General features: G+C 51.7%; 1 protein-coding gene across 3 annotated transcripts; it reads left to right on the top strand.

The window, feature by feature from the left end:
- Positions 1–1,300: 1,300 nt before the first annotated feature.
- AMZ1 (archaelysin family metallopeptidase 1) lies at positions 1,301–17,018 on the top strand. 3 transcript variants are annotated; one of them, XM_058850109.1, is made up of 7 exons: positions 1,301–1,348; positions 8,725–9,044; positions 9,673–9,840; positions 10,701–10,829; positions 11,165–11,328; positions 12,717–12,893; positions 16,359–17,018. In XM_058850109.1, exons 2-7 carry the CDS (start codon positions 8,741–8,743, stop codon positions 16,926–16,928), a joined length of 1,512 nt encoding a protein of 503 aa, XP_058706092.1. In that variant the 5' UTR covers positions 1,301–1,348; positions 8,725–8,740; the 3' UTR covers positions 16,929–17,018. The 3 variants fall into 3 exon arrangements, with proteins under 3 accessions (XP_058706092.1, XP_058706094.1, XP_058706093.1); XM_058850110.1 differs by having other exon boundaries at positions 1,313–1,348; positions 8,729–9,044; XM_058850111.1 differs by lacking the exon at positions 12,717–12,893.
- Positions 17,019–18,263: the final 1,245 nt, after the last annotated feature.

The raw sequence follows: 18,263 nt of genomic DNA on the forward strand, positions 1-18,263 counted from the left end.
GTGGTTGTGCTGGCTGTGCAGATGCCATTTGGGCTGCCAGGACTGCTACAGCTCCTGAGGCTGTAAAATGTAATTTGTTTTCCTTATTTCAGTTTATGTCACTTAGGGACATGCCTGGGTCCCAGCCAGGGTATTCCTTTTCCCTCCTATCCTGGGATAGCAGAAATGAGGGATCAAAGCGCTGAAGAGCATCAAAACATAAAAGGCAGAATAAATGAAGCCATGAAGAAATGGGAACAGAGATCCTCTCCTTTAATGTAATTAACCTTTCCAAGAACAGATAATATTCCCGAATTAAAGGACATCGGGGGACACAGAAATGCATTCAGGTCAAGTGGGAGCGATGCTGTGAGCGAGGCATCAAGGCGGATGCAAACACGGCTGGCAGGGCAGGGATGGCACCAGCCACCGGCACAACCAGTCCCAGCCACCCGCTCCTCGCCCGGCTCTCGTTAGAGCGGAGATTGAAGGGTTTCCATCCCCCGGCACTGCCGCGCTGCCCAGCCCCGGGCTCTTTGGGGAATGCGCTTCCCGGGATGGGGCTGCCAGCGCCGCTCCCGGGCCCGTCCTGACCCGCAGCCCGTGTCCCACCCCTGTCCTGTGCCTGCACCCCTGTCCCCTCCACACCCCTGTCCCTCCTGCACCCCTGTCCCCTCCGCACCCCCTGTCCTGTCCCTGCACCCCTGTCCCCTCCACACCCCCTGTCCTGTCCCTGCACCCCTGTCCCCTCCACACCCCCTGTCCTGTCCCTGCACCCCTGTCCCCTCCACACCCCTGTCCCCTCCTCATCCCGTGTCCCTCCCGCATCCCGTGTCCCCTCCAACATACTGTGTCCTTCCCTGTCCCGGTGTCCCCCCCCCCTGTCCCGCTGTCCCCCTCTCCCTGTCCCGGTGTCCCCCCCCTGTCCCGGTGTCCCCCTCCCTGTCCCGTTGTCCCCCCCGTGTCCCGGTGTCCCCCCCGTGTCCCGGTGTCCCTCCCTGTCCCGGTGTCCCCCTCTCCCTGTCCCGGTGTCCCTCCCTGTCCCGGTGTCCCCCTCTCCCTGTCCCGGTGTCCCCCCCGTGTCCCTCGGGCCCGCTGTCTCCCCGCGGGCGCCCCCTGTGGTTGCCCCGCTCTCTGCAGGAGGCGGCTCTGCGCTCCCGCTCGGCGAATCCCGCGGGCTCCCGGCGGCAGGGCCGGGCCCCCCTTTGCTCCCCCTTTTCTTCCTCCTCCTCCTCCTCCTCCTCCTCCTGCTGCTGCTGCTCCTCCTGCCGCCGCCGCCGCCGCTGCCGGGCTCCGCTCCGCCTCGCCAGCCCCGAGCCGGGTGCCCCGGCCGCTCCTCCCGGCCTCCGCAGTCCCGGCCCGGCGGGCGGTGAGTCCTGTCCTGTCCCCCCGGGCAGATCGGGGGGTGGCGGGGTCGCCTCACCGGGGGAGGGCACGGTCAGGCGGGAAGGGGAATCCGGGCGGCCCCGGTGTGCGACGGGACCCCCCCGGCGGGCCGGGGCATCTCCCGGGACCGTGGGCATCGCCCCCGGGGTGACGGGCACCGCTCCGGGGTGAGGGTGGCCGCGCTCGGGGCATCTCCCGGGGTGATGGGCAGCGCTTCCCCGGCCACGGATCGCTCGGCGGGTGATGGTGGCTGTGCTCGGGGCATCCTTCCCCGGTGGCGGCGGGTCACGCTTTAGGGTGTCCCCCTCCGGGGGCTGCTGGCGGCGCTCGGAGCATCTCCCGCCGGGGATTGAGGACTGCGCTCCGGCCATCATCATCCCCCAGGGCTCCAGGGGTCCTGCCCGGGCACTCCTGGTGCACCCTGCCGGGGCTTTGCGGTGCCGGAGGCTGGGCTCGGTGTTCGTACTTGGTGTATCGTCCCAGAGTGCTGGGGGACTTGTTCCCTCCCTGCACACCCACCCGTGTGATTCCCGCACCGGGGACCAGCATCAACAGCCCCTTTCCCACATCAGCTGTGCCGGGGGGTGTTGAGGTGTCCCAGGAGCAGCGCCTGCTTCTGCAGCCCTTCCAGAACGTGCCTCGTACGCAGCAAGGCTCCGGCCGGCAGCGCTGGCTGCTGCTCAGGGTGCAGCCGGGCCCTACGGAACCGTGGGGCTCTGGCGCTGTCCCCCAGACACGCTGGCTGTAGTGATACCTTGGAGCCCCCTCCTTCTCCTCGGCTGTGAAATGCCCACAAACGTCCCCGACCAGGAGGCACCACTTCAGAAGCACTTGGCGTGCTGGGAGGAGGAGGAGGCACCGCGTTCCCTTTTTACCCCACCGCGGGATGAGGCACTTTGATACCGCCCGTGCTCCAGGGAATAGCCACCCTTAGCCGTACCTGTTTGGGAGTTCATCCGTATGGAAAACGCAGCCGCTTCCCTGGCTAACACCGGGGTTGTCTCGCAGAGACCATTTAGTCTGTCTAGACAAGTATGATGAAGAGCAAAGTGCCTGGAGCTCTGAGTGATTAGAGCTCGGCTATCTCTGCAGTGCTGCGTTTGTTGTACAGCTCTGATAGATGCTGCTCGGTGCTTTTGGATCTCTGGTTAGCAAGTGCACAGCACGCAGACATGGATTGTGGAGGATTATTTCATGTCAGAGCCAGGGAAGGAGAACACAGCCAGCCCTTCACCACATGTGTGCATGGGAGAAGCATCACAGGCAGTTGAACCAGACTAAAATGAACAGAGAAAACTCTGAAAATGGTGAATAGATGGGTGATGAGGGGGAGGAGGGGAAAGGCACAAACTGCCAGCTCACTTTCTGGAGGGTAGCACAGAGAAGTTCATGAATGTTTGTGTGACACTTAGAGAGCCTCAAATAGCAGGCACTGAAAAATAGGGTAGTGCTTTGTACAAGCACAGAATAAATAAAACCTGCAGAATAGAAGGCTGAAAGGAGGGATAATGTATGTCCTCAGTACGTATTAAAATGAGCAGAGCATATTAAGACAGCAGGCTTTAACATAAAACAAAATCAAGGGCAAAGTGGATGTGTATGTGTTGTTAAATACTTAAGAACACTTAAATAAGAATATTTAAATAAGGAAATGGATGCATCTGTCTCCATCTTAGGCTTTTAATGACCTTTACAAATCTTGTCTTTCACCTTGCAAACCTTTTTTGCATGTTGTTGAGCTGTCCATCTAACTTGCCCAGCAGTCCAAGTTAATTAACGAGGCAGATTCCTGGGCGGCCAAACTTCCAGGATTGAATCTTGCAGCAGCAACACATCAATCACAGTTCCAATAGGACAGGCAGATTCTCCTCCTGGTAAATGCACGTGTGAATCCCTGAAGGTTTCCACAGCACCAGGAATGACTCTTCTCTAGACCATCTGTTTCTGAGCCACAGACATATTCTAGAGGCATTACACACAAATATTATTGGGGTCTGGCACTGCGTGAGGCCAGAAGGCTTTATGTGAGTTTATGGGCTGGAGCACACAGATCTGACTCACTGCTCTGTGGCCACTTAATGCCAAGCAGACAGAGGATGCCAGAGCTCCATGGGGGTGCAAGTGCAGGGCTGAGAAGGTCCAGAATGGATTTTCTCTGTGAGCAGAGGGGATTGATTCTGAAAACTGCTGAGTACCTCAAAACCAGGTCTGAATCTGGCCAAACAGATTTGGTGTGACCCCAGGAGCTGAGCCTACCCAGCAGCAAAGCCTGGGTCTGTGTGAGAGGCTGTGTTGAGCTCCTCGAGGAAGGAGCTGGACCAGTGAGAATTTTATTTGGAGAAGAGCTTCTCAGTCAAGGAAAATCCCTTTCTACACATGTCAACAAATAAATTGAGAAAATTGCTTTCAGGCTGTCATCGGTGCAATACTGGGAAGTGCTGGGAAGGAGAGGCTGATCCTGGAGCAGCAAGAGCAGACACCAAGTGCAAATCTCAGGGAAAGAGCTATTAAGCAACTGGAGCATGTGCTGATAATTAGTTATCGCTCGTTATGTTTGCTCTGGGCTTTTCATTTCTGTCGACTGGCGATGAATTTCCTGCACTATCACCACTTGTTTACATTACAGCACCTAACAAAGGTAATTAATCAGTGCTAAAAGACCCTGCTAATGTCCCTCTGACATCCAAAGAGCCGGGTTAAGTCAGTTTACCTCCAAATACTTCACAAGAGCTGAGAGGGGAATGGAGCAGGGGGAATCTCCTTCTGTGCATCTGCAGTGCCTATGGGAGAGTCAGAGCTAGAAATTGTTTAAAAGTTGGTTAATAAAATAAATAACTTTAGAACAACCAGCTTAAAAAAAATACAATCTCTGCGATGTTAGGGTCAAATTTTGTACAATACCAAATAAATCCATAATGCACTGAGTGCCCTTTCTGGACCTGTACATGGAATTTCTGCACACAAGACCGTCCCTGTCTTGTCAGAATATCCCAAATGAACTCACACTGTATGATATTGCCTTGGCCTTTGAGAATCAGGCTGTTACTGTCAGCCCCAGGCATTTCTATCCAAGAAAGCAATGTCAATATATTAGAGAATAAATGACATATCTATGAATTACAAACAGAATAATTCATAGGTAATTTTCAATTACAGAGAATAATTTATATGTGTCTGATTTGCAAAGAGAATTATTTATGAGTAACCTGAATTGCCCATGAAGCACATTAACAGGTTATTGTGGGAAAGGGAGTCTACAGACTGCTCACGTGTCACGTGCTGAGCCTGGATTTTGGGGCGTTTCTTGCACAAACACACATCACAAAAATAAAATCTGTCAGATTCCATAATAAACAGATTTGTGTAGTGTGCCCAATCTGATCTGAAACCTCTGAGTGGTGCTGAAAGCCAGACTCAGGGAGCGTGTTGGAGCTCCTGCCTTGAGGAGCACCACAAGCAGAAAGGCCACAGCTGGGGTCCTGTAACATAATCCTTGGAAAAGGCTGTTTTTCCAGGAGCAGACAAGGAGCCAAGTGCCAAAATCATTGGGTTGTTTGTGTCTCCTCTGCCCTGTGTGGAGGTGATGATGGAAATATGCAAATAACAGAGAAAAAGAGGAGAATCTCCATGGACTGGATGAGATTCCCAGCACATGCTCCTTCCCTGCCCCTGGATCCTGCAGGTGCCAGAGCACAGGCACGTGTTCCATCCTGCACACAGGGATGCTGCTCTTTGTATCACGGAATCTCTGAGGTTGGAAAAGACCTCCAAGACCATCCGACCTCCATGGACTTATGGTCCAACACAGGTGCTCCTGGTTTAGGAAAAATTACAATGTTAGCAAATGGCTGTGAGATAGAACTACAAAATATGTGTTGGGAACAGGATGTTTTCTTAATCATAAAGTAAGAAATTGCACAGGAGTGGATGTGGACAGTGTCTCCACTTGCAGCAGACCTCTATTATTTTGCTTAAAGCATTTTCTCAAGTTCAACCACAAATTACTGGCCTTTTAAACAAAAGGAGCTATTTTCTCCTCCCCAGGACTTGCTGGCCAGGTCCTACAGCTTGTCATTGAACAAGGGGCCAAATCAGCTTCTTTTAAGGCAGGACATCCTCCAAAATACCTGAAGGGCAGAAGGATGCTTTGGTGCTTCCAATTCTTCATCCCCACCTTGGCATCTTAAAACCTGAGTTGGGAAAGAAACTATGCAAGCCAAAGTGCCTTTCCCTCCTGAGGAACTGCCTCAGGGAGTTACACCAGGCACCCTCAGCACAAGAGCTAAAAATTACAAAGCCCTGTTGCTCTGCTCCACTTAATGAAACACCATATCCATATATCAGACCAAGACAAACAGCATCTGCTATGGCTAATGTGGTAAAAGAGCTTCTTTTTTCAACCATTAAAATTGGCCCATACATTTTTTCTGAAACACTGATTTTCTCTGATGAGGAATTTTAGAAAAGCTTACTAAAGAGAAGTAATTGTCTTGGATTTGGAGAGTGTAATGGGTTGCTGCTGTTCTGTTGGAAGCAAAGCCAGACCCTCCAGGAGAAGGAGGCACATGTCATTCCAGACTGAATTCCTGCAAATGCATTCCTGTGCCTGAGCTTTTGAACCACTAAAGCGTCGTCATGGGCACCCCTGGGCATGGGGAACACCACAAAACACCCATGGTCACAGCTGGGAATGTCTGGAGCTGGGTGAATGTCCCCTTTTAGGAAGTCTAGGGAAACAATGTATATCCCATAGCTTTGGGCTCCCACTGTATTCCAGGAGGGAGCCTGGGGGGAACACTTACTACAAGACTGTGCACTCATTGTGTTTATAGTCACATACATCCACTCTTTGCTGCTTCCCATTTAGCAGAGAAAAATCCATTCATTTTCTAACCAGCTCCTCCTCCCCAGACCAACGCTGCAGTTATTGCCTGAAACGTTAATGAAGGCAGCTCATGCTTCCAGAAATTTTTAAATTCAACTCCTTTAACATGACCAAGTGCAAAGTCTCTTTCTTGACTTGCACTAGGAAGGCAGCAGCTCACAGCATCCCATCCTCAGGGAGTTGAATATTGCTAAGAATTCCCCAGTGAAAGCTCTGCAATCACCAGGAGAAAGATGCTTGTATTTAAAGGTTGTGCAGAACAAGTGAAATCTTGTCCATTAGGAAAATGCCAATCTTCACCCAAATCCAAGGCAAAACTCCTGATGACCTGCTGGGGTCAGACTCTCACTTTGTCCTCCCAAATCTGGAAACAAGTCAGAAATGTAGAGATTTGGGTCACCAAGTGCAGAGCAACCTCACATAAACCCTTGCTGCTCCTTGTAAAAACCAGGTGGAGCAATTTGGACAATTTTGGGTAGCAAGAAGAGCTGAGAAAGTATCACAGATTTTTTTCTTAACTTTCACTGGATTAGGCCCCTTGTACCACTTCAGATCCCCCCGTGCCACCTGCTGTCAGCCTTTAATGAGAGTGAAATACAAAGCTTGCAAAAATGAAAGAAAACTGCTTATCCACTCCCTCTCCAAGCTACACACACTTAGAGACAAAAAAGATCACACTAAATGAGTCCTTGTAAGGACTACCAATACATACACAGCTCTTCCCAAGGGTTAGATGAGAAAGAATTCAGTGTTAATTTTAATGGGCTGCCACTTTCCTCTTACCGTGCAAACCACCTCTGCATAACTGAGGAGAGGCTTTGGCTCATTTTGGTACTACTTTTTTTAAATATTGAATTTTCTTAATTGTATTGCTGTCCTCAGGGGCCACTGCATGCCACTTACCTGGCAGAACTAGGCTGCAGACCTACTTAAATTGTAGGCTTAATCAGTTCCTCCTTAAAATATTTAATTTTTTTTTCCTGTGATTGAATGCTGCTGCTAGAGCAGTGGTGGTCAGCAGCTGATGCATTTGGTGTCCACACAGTTTTTCTGGCTCCTTTTAAGTTACTATGAACTTGCCTAGAAGAAGGTAACACTTATTCTGAGAAACCCTGGGCTTTTGTGCATATATCCCCTGAATTTCTCATTCTGCTGTGAACAGGTGGAGCACTTACCTGTGGTAGGCAAAAAGCCCAAAGCACTGCTCCAAAATGCTCCAGTCCTGCTTGGCATGATCTCCTTACAAAAAGGAAAAATCCAGACACAGATCAGTCACAGGGGCTGTGCTTTGTTTCCTCTTTCTCTTCCCTCCCCCCAAGGTGTTCACTGGCACCTCCCCAAGTGCATAAACTGCAGAGGGAAATAGGTGCTTGACTTCTGCAGCTTTGGGGAACGCCAGCCTTAGAAAGGACCCTGGAGAAGATATTTCCAGGATGCTCCAAATTAGTTTCTTTGTGCTGCAGGCTTTCATTTCCTTTTTATTTACCACTTGACATCATCCCCAGCGTTGTTGATGCTAACACAGTGTGACATGAAGCTGTTCACAAAGGGACATGATGGCAATGGGCCCGAGCGTGTCCTGCTAGAGAGGCACCACCAGCACACTCGAGCCTTGCACGGCAAGCCCCACCTTGGCTGGGCAAACCTCCCCAAATCCTGCAGTCTGACAACAGCACTGGGAGCCAGCAGATACCCTGGGATAGTACCTAGGATTAAAAGGTGTTAGAGGGAATTGTCACCAGAGAACAGCTGTTTTCACTGGTGTCAGGTAAGTCAGAAGCTTAGGCTTCTGATGGAGAGATAAAGACCAATACCAACCTCTTTGTTCCTGACGTGGACCTATTCCAAGGAGCCTGGTTTATCCCAAGCAAATAGGAGCACCACTTTTCCACATCCTATGAGGTCCAGTGCAACCAGCTGCACAACACCCAGAGATGTTTCCCATCCGACTGGGGCTTCAGGATAGAGCACCAAAAAACCCCCAAACCAGTCAAGCCATCTGGTTTACTCCAGATGCTGGGCAGCATTTTGGGGCTGTGCGTTCTTTGAGCATCATCTCCTGGCACAGGGTCTCTGAGCCAGTGACACTCCTGGGGATGTGGAGAACCCCAGAACAGCCGCTCCCACACGAAGCGTAGGGCTCCAGGCCAGCGCAGTGTGCAGCGTTCACAGCCTCCCACCAAACCCCACCGTGGGGATATTGGCACACACTGCTGCAAGGGCTGAGCTGAGGAGGTTTCCCGTCCCTGGCGAGGCTGAGCTGAGGAGGTTTCCCATCCCTGGCGAGGCTGAACTGAGGTTTCCCGTCCCTGGCGAGGCTGAGCTGAGGTTTCCCATCCCTGGTGAGACCGAGCTGAGGAGGTTTCCCGTCCCTGGCGAGGCTGAGCTGAGGTTTCCCATCCCTGGTGAGGCCAAGCTGAGGAGGTTTCCCGTCCCTGGCGAGGCCTGGCGCTGATGGCTGTCCCCTCCCGCAGGCAGCGGTGCCCCGCGATGCTGCAGTGCAAACACGCGCAGGAGTTCAGCTTCGGGCCCCGCGCTCTGAAGGACGCGCTCATCTCCACCGACCCCGCGCTGCAGGAGCTCTACGCCAAGGCCTTCTCCAGGGCGGAGAAGCTGTTCCTGTCCGAGGCCTACAACCCCCAGCGCACGCTGTTCTGCACGCTGCTCATCCGCACGGCCTTCGACTGGCTGCTCAGCCACCCCGATGCCCCCGAGGACTTTGAGACCTTCTACCACGCCATGCTGAGGAGGAAGCAGAACTTCTGTCGAAAGCACATTTACCTGCAGCCCATAGGTAATGGGGGGATCTTCACTGGGCTGTTTGGGGAGAGACAGGAGGGCAGTGGGTGTTGTGGAGTGCTGCTGACACCCTCCTCTAAGGACTCAGCTGCAAATGTGATGGCCATAGCAAAGACAAGTGTAACAGGCAAGGCTCTGACATGCCCCCAGCCCAGAGTCACAAGCCATGCTGGTAGGCCTGCCATACAAATGGTATATGTGCCCCTGGGTGAGGCTTGCTGAGAATTTATGAATATATGTATATCAAAGTATGAAACAATGCTGGAAAAACCAGCATTTCTGGAGGTCTGTCTCTGATGGTTCATTAAACACAGCCACCCATTCCCACGTTAATCATTCTGCACAACTTAAACAGGAGGCAACCTTCCAGCACATCTGCTCTGCTAATGAGAGCTTACTAATGCCTTGAGCAACCTCTCAGAAAGAGCTTCCTCTTCTCCTCTCTATCCAAAACCATCCAGAGGTGTCCACCACACCCCAAAGTAAGCAATGAACTCAGAATGAACCAGCCTGCCCCTGCCCCAGCTGCTGTGGCCAGTGCCACAAAACCCCTTCAGAACTAATGTTCACCCTGGGTGAACATTACCAGTTGTAGGGACTGGTAACAGAGTTTCTCTCCTCAGATTTAATGGAAGGGCCTGCTGGGCTCTCGCTGCTGGATTCCCTCCAGAGCTGTGTGGAGTCTTTTTTCCTGGGTCTGCGTGTGAAGTGCCTTCCCTCCATCCCAGTCTCTTCCATCCACTGCTGCTTCCGCCACAGCCGGGACTCGGACAGGGTGCAGCTCCACGCAGGTGAGGAAGGACCTGGAAGCGGGGAGCCCACAGACACCAGCCTGGCACACAGGCATGAGTTCTCTCTTAGGAAATGCCTGACACAGCCCTTCATTGCCTGAGCTGGGAGGGGATGAGGAAGGGAGTGAAAAGGGAGAAATCCTGTTCCCATGGAAAGCCCAGAGCTTTGAGGCTGGAAACAGGAATAAAAAACAAAGTGACTTTCATCATATTTTCCCCTGCTGTTTGTATTTTTCAGTGCTATTATTTTAGGTCCAGCTCTGCAAAGCGATCGGATCAGCTCTGCGGGAAGGCTCTGTTGATTTGGTGCAATCATGGTCTCCCATCCCCTGCCCAGAGCCAAAGTAAATTATTGGCCTGGGTGGTGTAGGAGGGGAACTCACAGGCCCTTCATGATAGGAAATTTGGGTTCAAGTGTCAGTTCCCCAGGGGACAGGGTTTGCAGGCTGCCAAGCTCACACTGCACAAACATCCACCTGGAATGAGATGTTTGCAGGTTCCATGGGCAGCACATGCTCAGCACAGACCCAGCACTGCAGCCCTGGGGCTATTCCAGGTCAGTTCTGAAATGCCTGTAGGGAAACTCTGCTCCCAGGTGCTCATTTCATGGGTTAGTACTGAATTCACCAGCATCTCTGCTTGGGTTTAACTCTGTGCTCAGCACCACTTCTGAAGTCAAGTCTCTGATGTGAGGGATGGGCTACACAGCCATGGTTCTCCACCTGAGATGATGAATCCAGCAGCTCTGCCTGCCTGTGGGCTTGGATTACATCCTCCTCCCCATCAGCAGCAGAAATTCTGGCTCCTATGCCCTCCAGGGTTTCTTCATTTAAATGAACATCTCTCTTGTATTTGTCCAGATGGGATCCTGAATTTCCTGAAGAACAACAAGCCCATGGATGCACTGTGTGTCCTTGGACTTACCCTGCTGGACCTTTACCCATGTGAGACCTGGAGCTTCACATTCAGCAAATTCCTGCCAGGACAAGGTGGGATTGGAGTCCCATGGTGATCTAGCACAGTGTGTGACTGAGGCACTCCTGTACCAAAAAGCCCTTCCCTGTGAGACTGGAATAGGCAAATCTTACCCTTAACACATTATGATTAAGAGGAACTAGATTTTCCCAGTGTGAAATTAGAGGGATCAGGGCTCCTGATCCAGACAGAGGTAACTGAGGTGATACAAACCTTTTGGGGAGTGGGTCTCATCACAGCCTGTGTGCTCAGCTGGACTGTGCTCCCACAGTTGTGTTTTCATGCTGCCTAAGGTGAGAGACACTTGTCAAAGAGCAGATTCCTGACTTGTACTCCTCTCTCTTCACAGAAGTGGGAGTCTGCAGCTTTGCCAGGTTTTCTGGGGATTTCCCCCAGGCTGGTTGTAGCAGCTTGAACCCACCCAAGCAGAAGGAAGAGCTGTGTGAAGTCAGCAAGGAGGGCAGAGACCGGACCTTGCAGTTCAGTGCCCAGGAGATGGTCCAGTGCTGTAAGGTAGGACCAGCAACCTCCTGCACCCTGTGCTTCTTCCTGTGTAGGGATAAATGTTTCAGGCCAGGGCATAATCCATAATGCCTCAGCCCAGTGAAGCAGCCATGGGACTGCTCCCAGAAGCACAGGCAATCACAGCCACATCCACACTGAATTCAGACATAAAGAACTTGCATTTTAGTGCACTGCATGGACAACTCCTAGTCCCTTCACCACTGGAGCAAATGACATCAGTTATGGGGAGGCTACAGGATTTGCCTCAGAATCACAGAAGGGACTTTAAGGACCCCTTCCACTAAACCAGGTGATGTCATAGAGCAGCACTGAAACAACCCTGCCCAGCTCCCAGGCTCGTGCTTGGGTAATCCTGAGTATTTTTTCTTGTCAGGTACAGCAGGGCTGATACAGTATTTGGAGGTTAATCAGAATATCTGCTGGAGCTGTGTGTAACTAATGGATGTTGTGAAGGGTGAGGGTCCTCCTCAGACATTGGTATCTGTAAAGGGGAGGGCTCCCTGTGCCAGACCTGTTAGGTGGATGGATGAGAACAATACCTCAGCCAAATTTGCACATCTATTGATATGCAGATGCCCTTAAACCTCACCTCCAACACATGCTCTTCAGGAGTGCTGTCCTCCCTCATCCCAACATCTGCCATATTCCAGCTCTGCTTCCAGTGCTCCTCCCAAAGCTGGCCCACACAGAGCAGTCACACCAGCACCTTTGAAGCCATTTCCCTTTGCTCCTCTGGAATTTGCTCAGGATTTTCTAGTTTGAGGTCTCTTCCAGTAATAATTTCAAATGATATTAAGTGTCAATGGGAGGAGGAGAGGAATCCTCCATCTTCAGCCTTTCCACAGTTGCCAATTCCCAAGGCAGTCATGCTTGGCCAGCTGACTCCAGCTCAGTTTTTTGCTTTGGCACAAATGCTAATGGAGTCTGTTCTGGAAGGATCCAGATCTGTTATTGCCAACAGCTTCTTGCACATTTCTCACACAGGCTGTGATGCTCTTTTCAGGCCCCAGTGGGACTGCTTTTCCTCCTTAAAAAAACCCTAAAACAACAAAAAAACCTCAAAACACCACATTGTCCTTGGGGAAGAGCAGCAGCAGCACTGTCCCACAGCTCTAAACACGCTGCCTACAGGGCTTCCCACATCTGCCTCACCCACACCCACCCCTCCTTCTCCACAACACAAACACGGAGCTGGGAAGGGGCAGGTTCTCTGATCACCATGGAAAAGCCTAGGCTGGAGGAGTGCCATTGCTGAGCAAGAGGGTGGTCAGACTACCAGGGAGCAGGGAAGGTGGAACAGGGAGCAGAGGAGGAAGAGGAGGAGGCAACAGAAACAGGAATGACCACGCACTGCTGTGATCTTCGCTTCCCTAAAGGTGACCTGTCACGAGATCTGCCACCTGATGGGGCTGGGGACGTGCCGCTGGCTGCAGTGCATCATGCAGGGCGCCCTGAGCCTGGACGAGGCCCTGCTGCGGCCCCTGGAGCCCTGCCCCATCTGCCTGAGGAAGCTGCAGCACGTCGTGGGCTTCAAACTCATCGAGCGCTACAGGGTGAGCCCCAAGCCCCCCGTCCCTCCTGGAGCAGGGGCAGGGCAGGGACAGGGTGGCCCAGCCCAAAGCCCAGCACTGCAGGTGCTGCAGCAGCGTGGTGAAGGCAGGAGACCTCAGGAGCTCTCGGTGCCAGGTGCCAGGGCAGCAGCTCACACCCCAACACAGGGGTGTTCTACACAGGCTCTGACCAGCAAAGCGCTTGGCACAAGCTCCAGGGATTTGGCTCTTCTCAGGGGACACTGCCACAGCCCAACCACACATCCCTAATCTCAAAAACAAGGTGGGGAGGGCAGGCAGATAGCAAGCAGGAGCAGCAGGGAGTGCAGGGATTCCCACAGCTACGCCCTTTCCTGTGCCACCCTCGAGGTTTGCATCTCTGGGGCTGCTGGAAACAGGGAGGAAATATTATATGTGTACTTTGCTGGAGCTCCTCTGTTTAAATTTATGAGAAAGGAGTCAAAATTATTACCTTCAATATGTGGAGGGTCCCAGATGAGGTCCCCTCATCTTTTGTCTCTTCTCTCCCATCCATACCACTACCACCACATTTAGACAGATCAGCAACAGTGCAAGAGCACCCTTAGCTCTTGAAGGGGTTTTCTATCTCTGCTGTCTAAAAAGCAGGATTCAGTAGCCAAATGTTTGGTGCAAGAGTGTCCCCGTTCTCACCCAGCACCCATCTTCTCCCTGGTTGTAATTCCTGTCTGACACACATCATGTTCAGAGGCAGGATTTTCCATGGCTGCCTATTTTAAAGTCTGTGGGTTGTATTTGTAACAAGATACGAGCAGAATGAGAAAGGAGATGCCTCTAGTTTCCGTCAGCGTGGAATCAGATGCACAGAAGCATGGCAAAGAGTGTGGGGAAACACATATTTTGTGGTTTTCTTACCTGTGGTGCTGCCAGACCCTTCTCTGGCTCTGTGGCTGTTTAGTCCCTACTTCTGTCTGAGAGGTGCCTAAATTGCCCAGACCACCAGAAGAATAAATTCTGCTATATTTAAACACCCAGCCTGTCAGCATCCAGCCAATGCTTTCTGGAAGAGAACTGCCACCTGCATTAATCTTTTCTAGAAATATTTTTGCCTTTACACCTGCAATAAATACTGTAATTGGCTCAGCCTCCTCTGCTGACAGGGAACACAAACCTGAAGGGATGATGCACTTGCCAAATGTCACATCTGCTTCCTCAAGAAGGCAAAGCTCAACTAGATACAGTACAAGCTGCTGTAAGAGAGCTGTGATAATCTCTGTAAGAGGCTTTGCCATACTGTTGAGAGGAGACATAAATGCCAGAGATGAATTAAATAGTTAAGGAACCTGACAGAAGAGAGCAGAAAACATTTCAAGACAATAACAGAGAGCAAAGTTAACTTGCCAAGCACATTAAGTGTAAGTCTGAAGTCACATTTCCTCTTGGAAAACTATCACATATCCCCACCTGCCACAAAACAGCTTCAGACACTCATAACAACCACAGGAAATGCCAGAAGTGAGCTGTGCCTCAGCAGCAGCAGGTAACACTGCTCAGATCTGCAACTGAGACATGGCTTGGAGCAGAGGAGCACGTGGGGCAGGAAACCAGTCCTTATGCAGCAGAAAGAGCTCCTCAACTTATTTATCTGAGTTGCACTCAGAACCACACTCCATTTTTCATTCCAGCTGCTTATTCCAGCATGAGTCATTTTGAAAACTGAAAGCAAGTTAATTGTCCTGGTGTTTCCCCACCACAATCAACATTTGCACATTTCCACCTGCTGCTTGTGCAGCATCCCAGGCTGTCCTCATGTGGCTGGATGAGTTTGCTGTGGCCACACACACAGACAGCAGGTCTTAGTGACATCATTGGGGTGGACATCCACTTCAGCTGCTCTTGCTTGCACGTAAACAAAACCCACACAGAGCTCATCCCTTCCTGGTTAAACAGGAGAACTTAAGAGGCTGCAGCCCTCCAAACCCACCCAAAGTTCAAATGAATAAGCCACCCAAAGGATGAGAGAGACTGAAGGGATTCTGGGAATTCAGGTAGCGATCCTGAGTCAATCATTCCTTTTTTTTTGCCTTGAATAGCCCAAATGTACTGTTGGAAAATCCACATCTCCACAGCCTTTTTTCTTTTTGGGAATTGGGCTAGGTTGCAATTGGGATTCCTTCCTAGCTTCACTATTCTTGGGAATTTAGAGCCATTACAAAATCATGGGCTGCTTGCAGCTTTCCAGTAGCTTTGCTGTCCCCTTCACTAGCCCAGCTCCCACTGCAGCTTCGGGCACTGCCTTTGTTGGATAAAGCCAGAGGGAGGGAAGGGCTGCTGGAGGTGGGAGGAGGCAGGAGAAAAGTTGTCCCTTTACAATTTTTCTTGCCCCAGAGAGAGGGGGCAGGGTGGATAAGCTAAGCTGAAAGAGTCCATTTTATTCCTGTACAAAATTCTTCCCCGAGGCTCCATGCTCAGACTGAAATGAGAAGCAGGGCCGATTTCTCCCACCCACTCAATTTGAGCTCTTTATCCTTTCTGTCACTTGCCTGAAGAGAGAGCAATAGAGGAGGGAAGGGGGAGGAAGCAGCAGGGGGCTGTGAGAGAAGGGAGCTCCACAGGGCTGGGAATCTCCTGCCTGCTCCCCCTGAGCTGAGCAGGGATGGATGCAGCCTAGCACACCACGGGGACAGCCAGGCTAATCCTGTCACTGCCGAGCAACTGGCAGCTTTGCAAATGGATCACTGAGAGCTACAGAAAGTAAAGGTGGATAAATAGGCCACAGGAGTGTGAAAAACTGAAAAACGTGCACAAAAAACTCCCAACACTGGAAACAAGGCAGACAAGATCACCTTTTACCCAGCGATGACTGGAGTACTGTGTACTGGAGTACTGTGGTTCATTCCCTAAAGCATAAGGAACAAATGTGCCAGGAGCAACCTGTTATATGCCTCATTGTGGCATTTAATATTTAAAAAGGAAATTGTCTCAGACATTTTCCTTTCATTAATTCTTTCCTAGAGCCAGCCTTCCCACTTGTTCATTTCAGCTCGGGAGGGGAAGAGCTATTCTGGGGAATAAAACTCACATTACCACAGGCATTAACAAAATGATGAAACACAATCCTTCACTACTATGTCAGGAGTTTTTGTAATGACAGTTTCCTCTGGAGAGACATTGGTTGGTCTCTCCTGGAACCACATTCACCAGCAGGGAGTGATCTGGTGTAGTTTTCTCCTACCATCTTCATAACAGCGCAGATAAAGTCCACATCTGACTGGAAGCAGCTCTGCTACAGTCCAAGAAAATGGGACAGGAGAAAGCTCCTGCTTTGTAGGGTCACCAGGAGTTGTCTGAACCCATGGTCTGGCAGAGAGGACCATGGCAGCTACAGAAGAGCCACCCAAGATAAATAGGCTTACCTGGCAAACACTGGGGAAGGTGTAACTGGTGTCTTTTATCCTCCACAATGAAACCTTTCTCCTCTCACCACAGAAGCTCTATGCTTGGACACAGACTGTGCTGTCCACGTGGCCAAGGCAGGAATCAGCAGAGCTCTCTGCCTCAGAGGACATCCCCCCATTCAGCTCTGACTCTGGGATGTGCTGTGAGAACGACTCTGAGGCCGTGACCTCCCTGTCGGAGCCGCTGACCCCCGACACCTGCAGCCAGGGCCTGTCCATCGGGCCGGAGCTGGAGCAGGACGAGCAGCCGGGCTCACTGCCGGAGGCACAGAGCCAGCCCCGGCTCCCTGGGCACGCCAAGGCCACGGACACCATCAAGGATTACGAGCTGTGGCTGGAGATGTGCATTGCTGCCCTGGAGAGGAACGTCTCTGAGGAGGAACTGGCTCAGGTGGACAAGACTGTGGATGCCCTGGCGAAGTGGGAAATGTTTACAGGCCAGCTGCCTGCTATGAGGAAGGACCTGCCCTTTGCTAGGGACAGCACCGGGCTACGCAAAGTTCTCGGGGACAAATTTTCCTCCTTGAGGAGGAAGCTGAGTTCCAGAAAACTGTCCAAGGGGGAGTCATCCCCTCAGCGCTGGCGGTGGGAGGACAATTAGGCTGGGGCTGCCTTGGGCCAGCTTTGCTCATGCCACTGCCCAGCTTCCAGCCTTCCTCACCCCAAGCTGTTGCTGTCTCAGAGAAACAGCAGCTCCCCCCAGGAATAAAAGGTGTTTTGTTTTCTGAGATTGCTAACACAGTTTTGATGTGATTAGTTCTCTAAGGGCTTTTTCCTGTGCTGGTCTAAATGATGCCACCACTCCACACCCACCTCAAATCCCACGTAGCTGCTTTTATTTTCTCGGTCTGAAGTTGGCCAGGAAGAGGTCAGCCAGGTCCCCACTAAAGACTGAACATCCTGAACAGGAGCTTGGGCCATCTGAACAAACATGCAAATTAAACCAGGGCAGCTCCCCCACACAGAGAGCCCTTCTCTGCTTAGCACCTCAGTCCCCAGCACAGATGAGATTCTCCCTCTCATCTCCCCCTCACAAACACTCAGAGTGCTCCATTTGCTGCCCCAGCAGCTGGAGGTTGTGCTGAGCACAGGAACACAATCCAGGCTGATGGAGTCTCATTATGAACTGGGGAGAGATGGAGGAGATGGGCACAAAGTAAAACAGAAAGAGCTCTGCTGCCCCAAAGAGCAGCGTTAGTCTGACAATTGTCTCCTGGCAGACTCTCAAGAGGATCTCCAGAGCTGCCTCAGTTCAAACAAAGCCAGGCTTGGAGTACGAGCTGGAACTACTCACATCCTCTGTAGACTGGCACAGGAGAGGAAACCTTTGGAAACATTCACAGACTCATTGATTATTAATGTAAAAAGGGGAACCACACATGCATTTCTCTTTTTGCCTTGGAAAGTTTCAACCCTGGTCCTTCCCTGCTCCGTAAGCACCCACGGAGCGGGAGCGGGTGCTGTGCTGGCACCCCGAACAGCAGAGCCTCCCTTCCCATGGCCAGGGCACGCTGTTCCTCTCTGCTCCTCCTGGCTATTTATAGCCAGAGCTCAAGAGGCCGATGGGTTCTTTGCTCCTGCCAGGGAAAGGCTGACCCCTCTCCATCCCCTGCTCCCCGAGCACTGATAATGCTCCCACAGCTCATGGCAACGTGGCCGAGCTCCAGACTTCTCCTGCCTAAAAATACCAGCAGGTAGGATCAGATTCAGGGCAGCTGGGAGAAGGGAGAGGATGTTTCCCTGGAGGAGGCAGCAGCTTTGGCTTTCCGGAGCACTTGCCCTGTGCGCTTTGAGGTCTCCCCCCAGCTCCATCCTGGAGCGGGGATAACGGGAAGACACTGGAAAAACGCCGGAGATTTACACACGCAGGTGAGTAGCAAAGACGGCCTCGCAGTAAATTCAGCTGGATTCTGGAAACACAAGCATTTCACATCCG

The sequence above is a fragment of the Poecile atricapillus genome, chromosome 14 (genome assembly GCF_030490865.1).
Source record: "Poecile atricapillus isolate bPoeAtr1 chromosome 14, bPoeAtr1.hap1, whole genome shotgun sequence".
In the NCBI taxonomy this organism is placed as follows: Eukaryota; Metazoa; Chordata; class Aves; order Passeriformes; family Paridae; genus Poecile; species Poecile atricapillus.

What these genes read in the sequence shown, in the direction of transcription:
- AMZ1 (XM_058850109.1), top strand. Translation starts at nt 8,741, where the DNA reads ATGCTGCAGTGCAAACACGCGCAGGAGTTCAGCTTCGGGCCCCGCGCT. An exon ending in CAAATTCCTGCCAGGACAAG is followed by an intron (nt 10,830 to 11,164) that starts GTGGGATTGGAG and finishes CTCTCTTCACAG; the next exon opens with AAGTGGGAGTCTGCAGCTTT. An exon ending in AGATGGTCCAGTGCTGTAAG is followed by an intron (nt 11,329 to 12,716) that starts GTAGGACCAGCA and finishes GCTTCCCTAAAG; the next exon opens with GTGACCTGTCACGAGATCTG.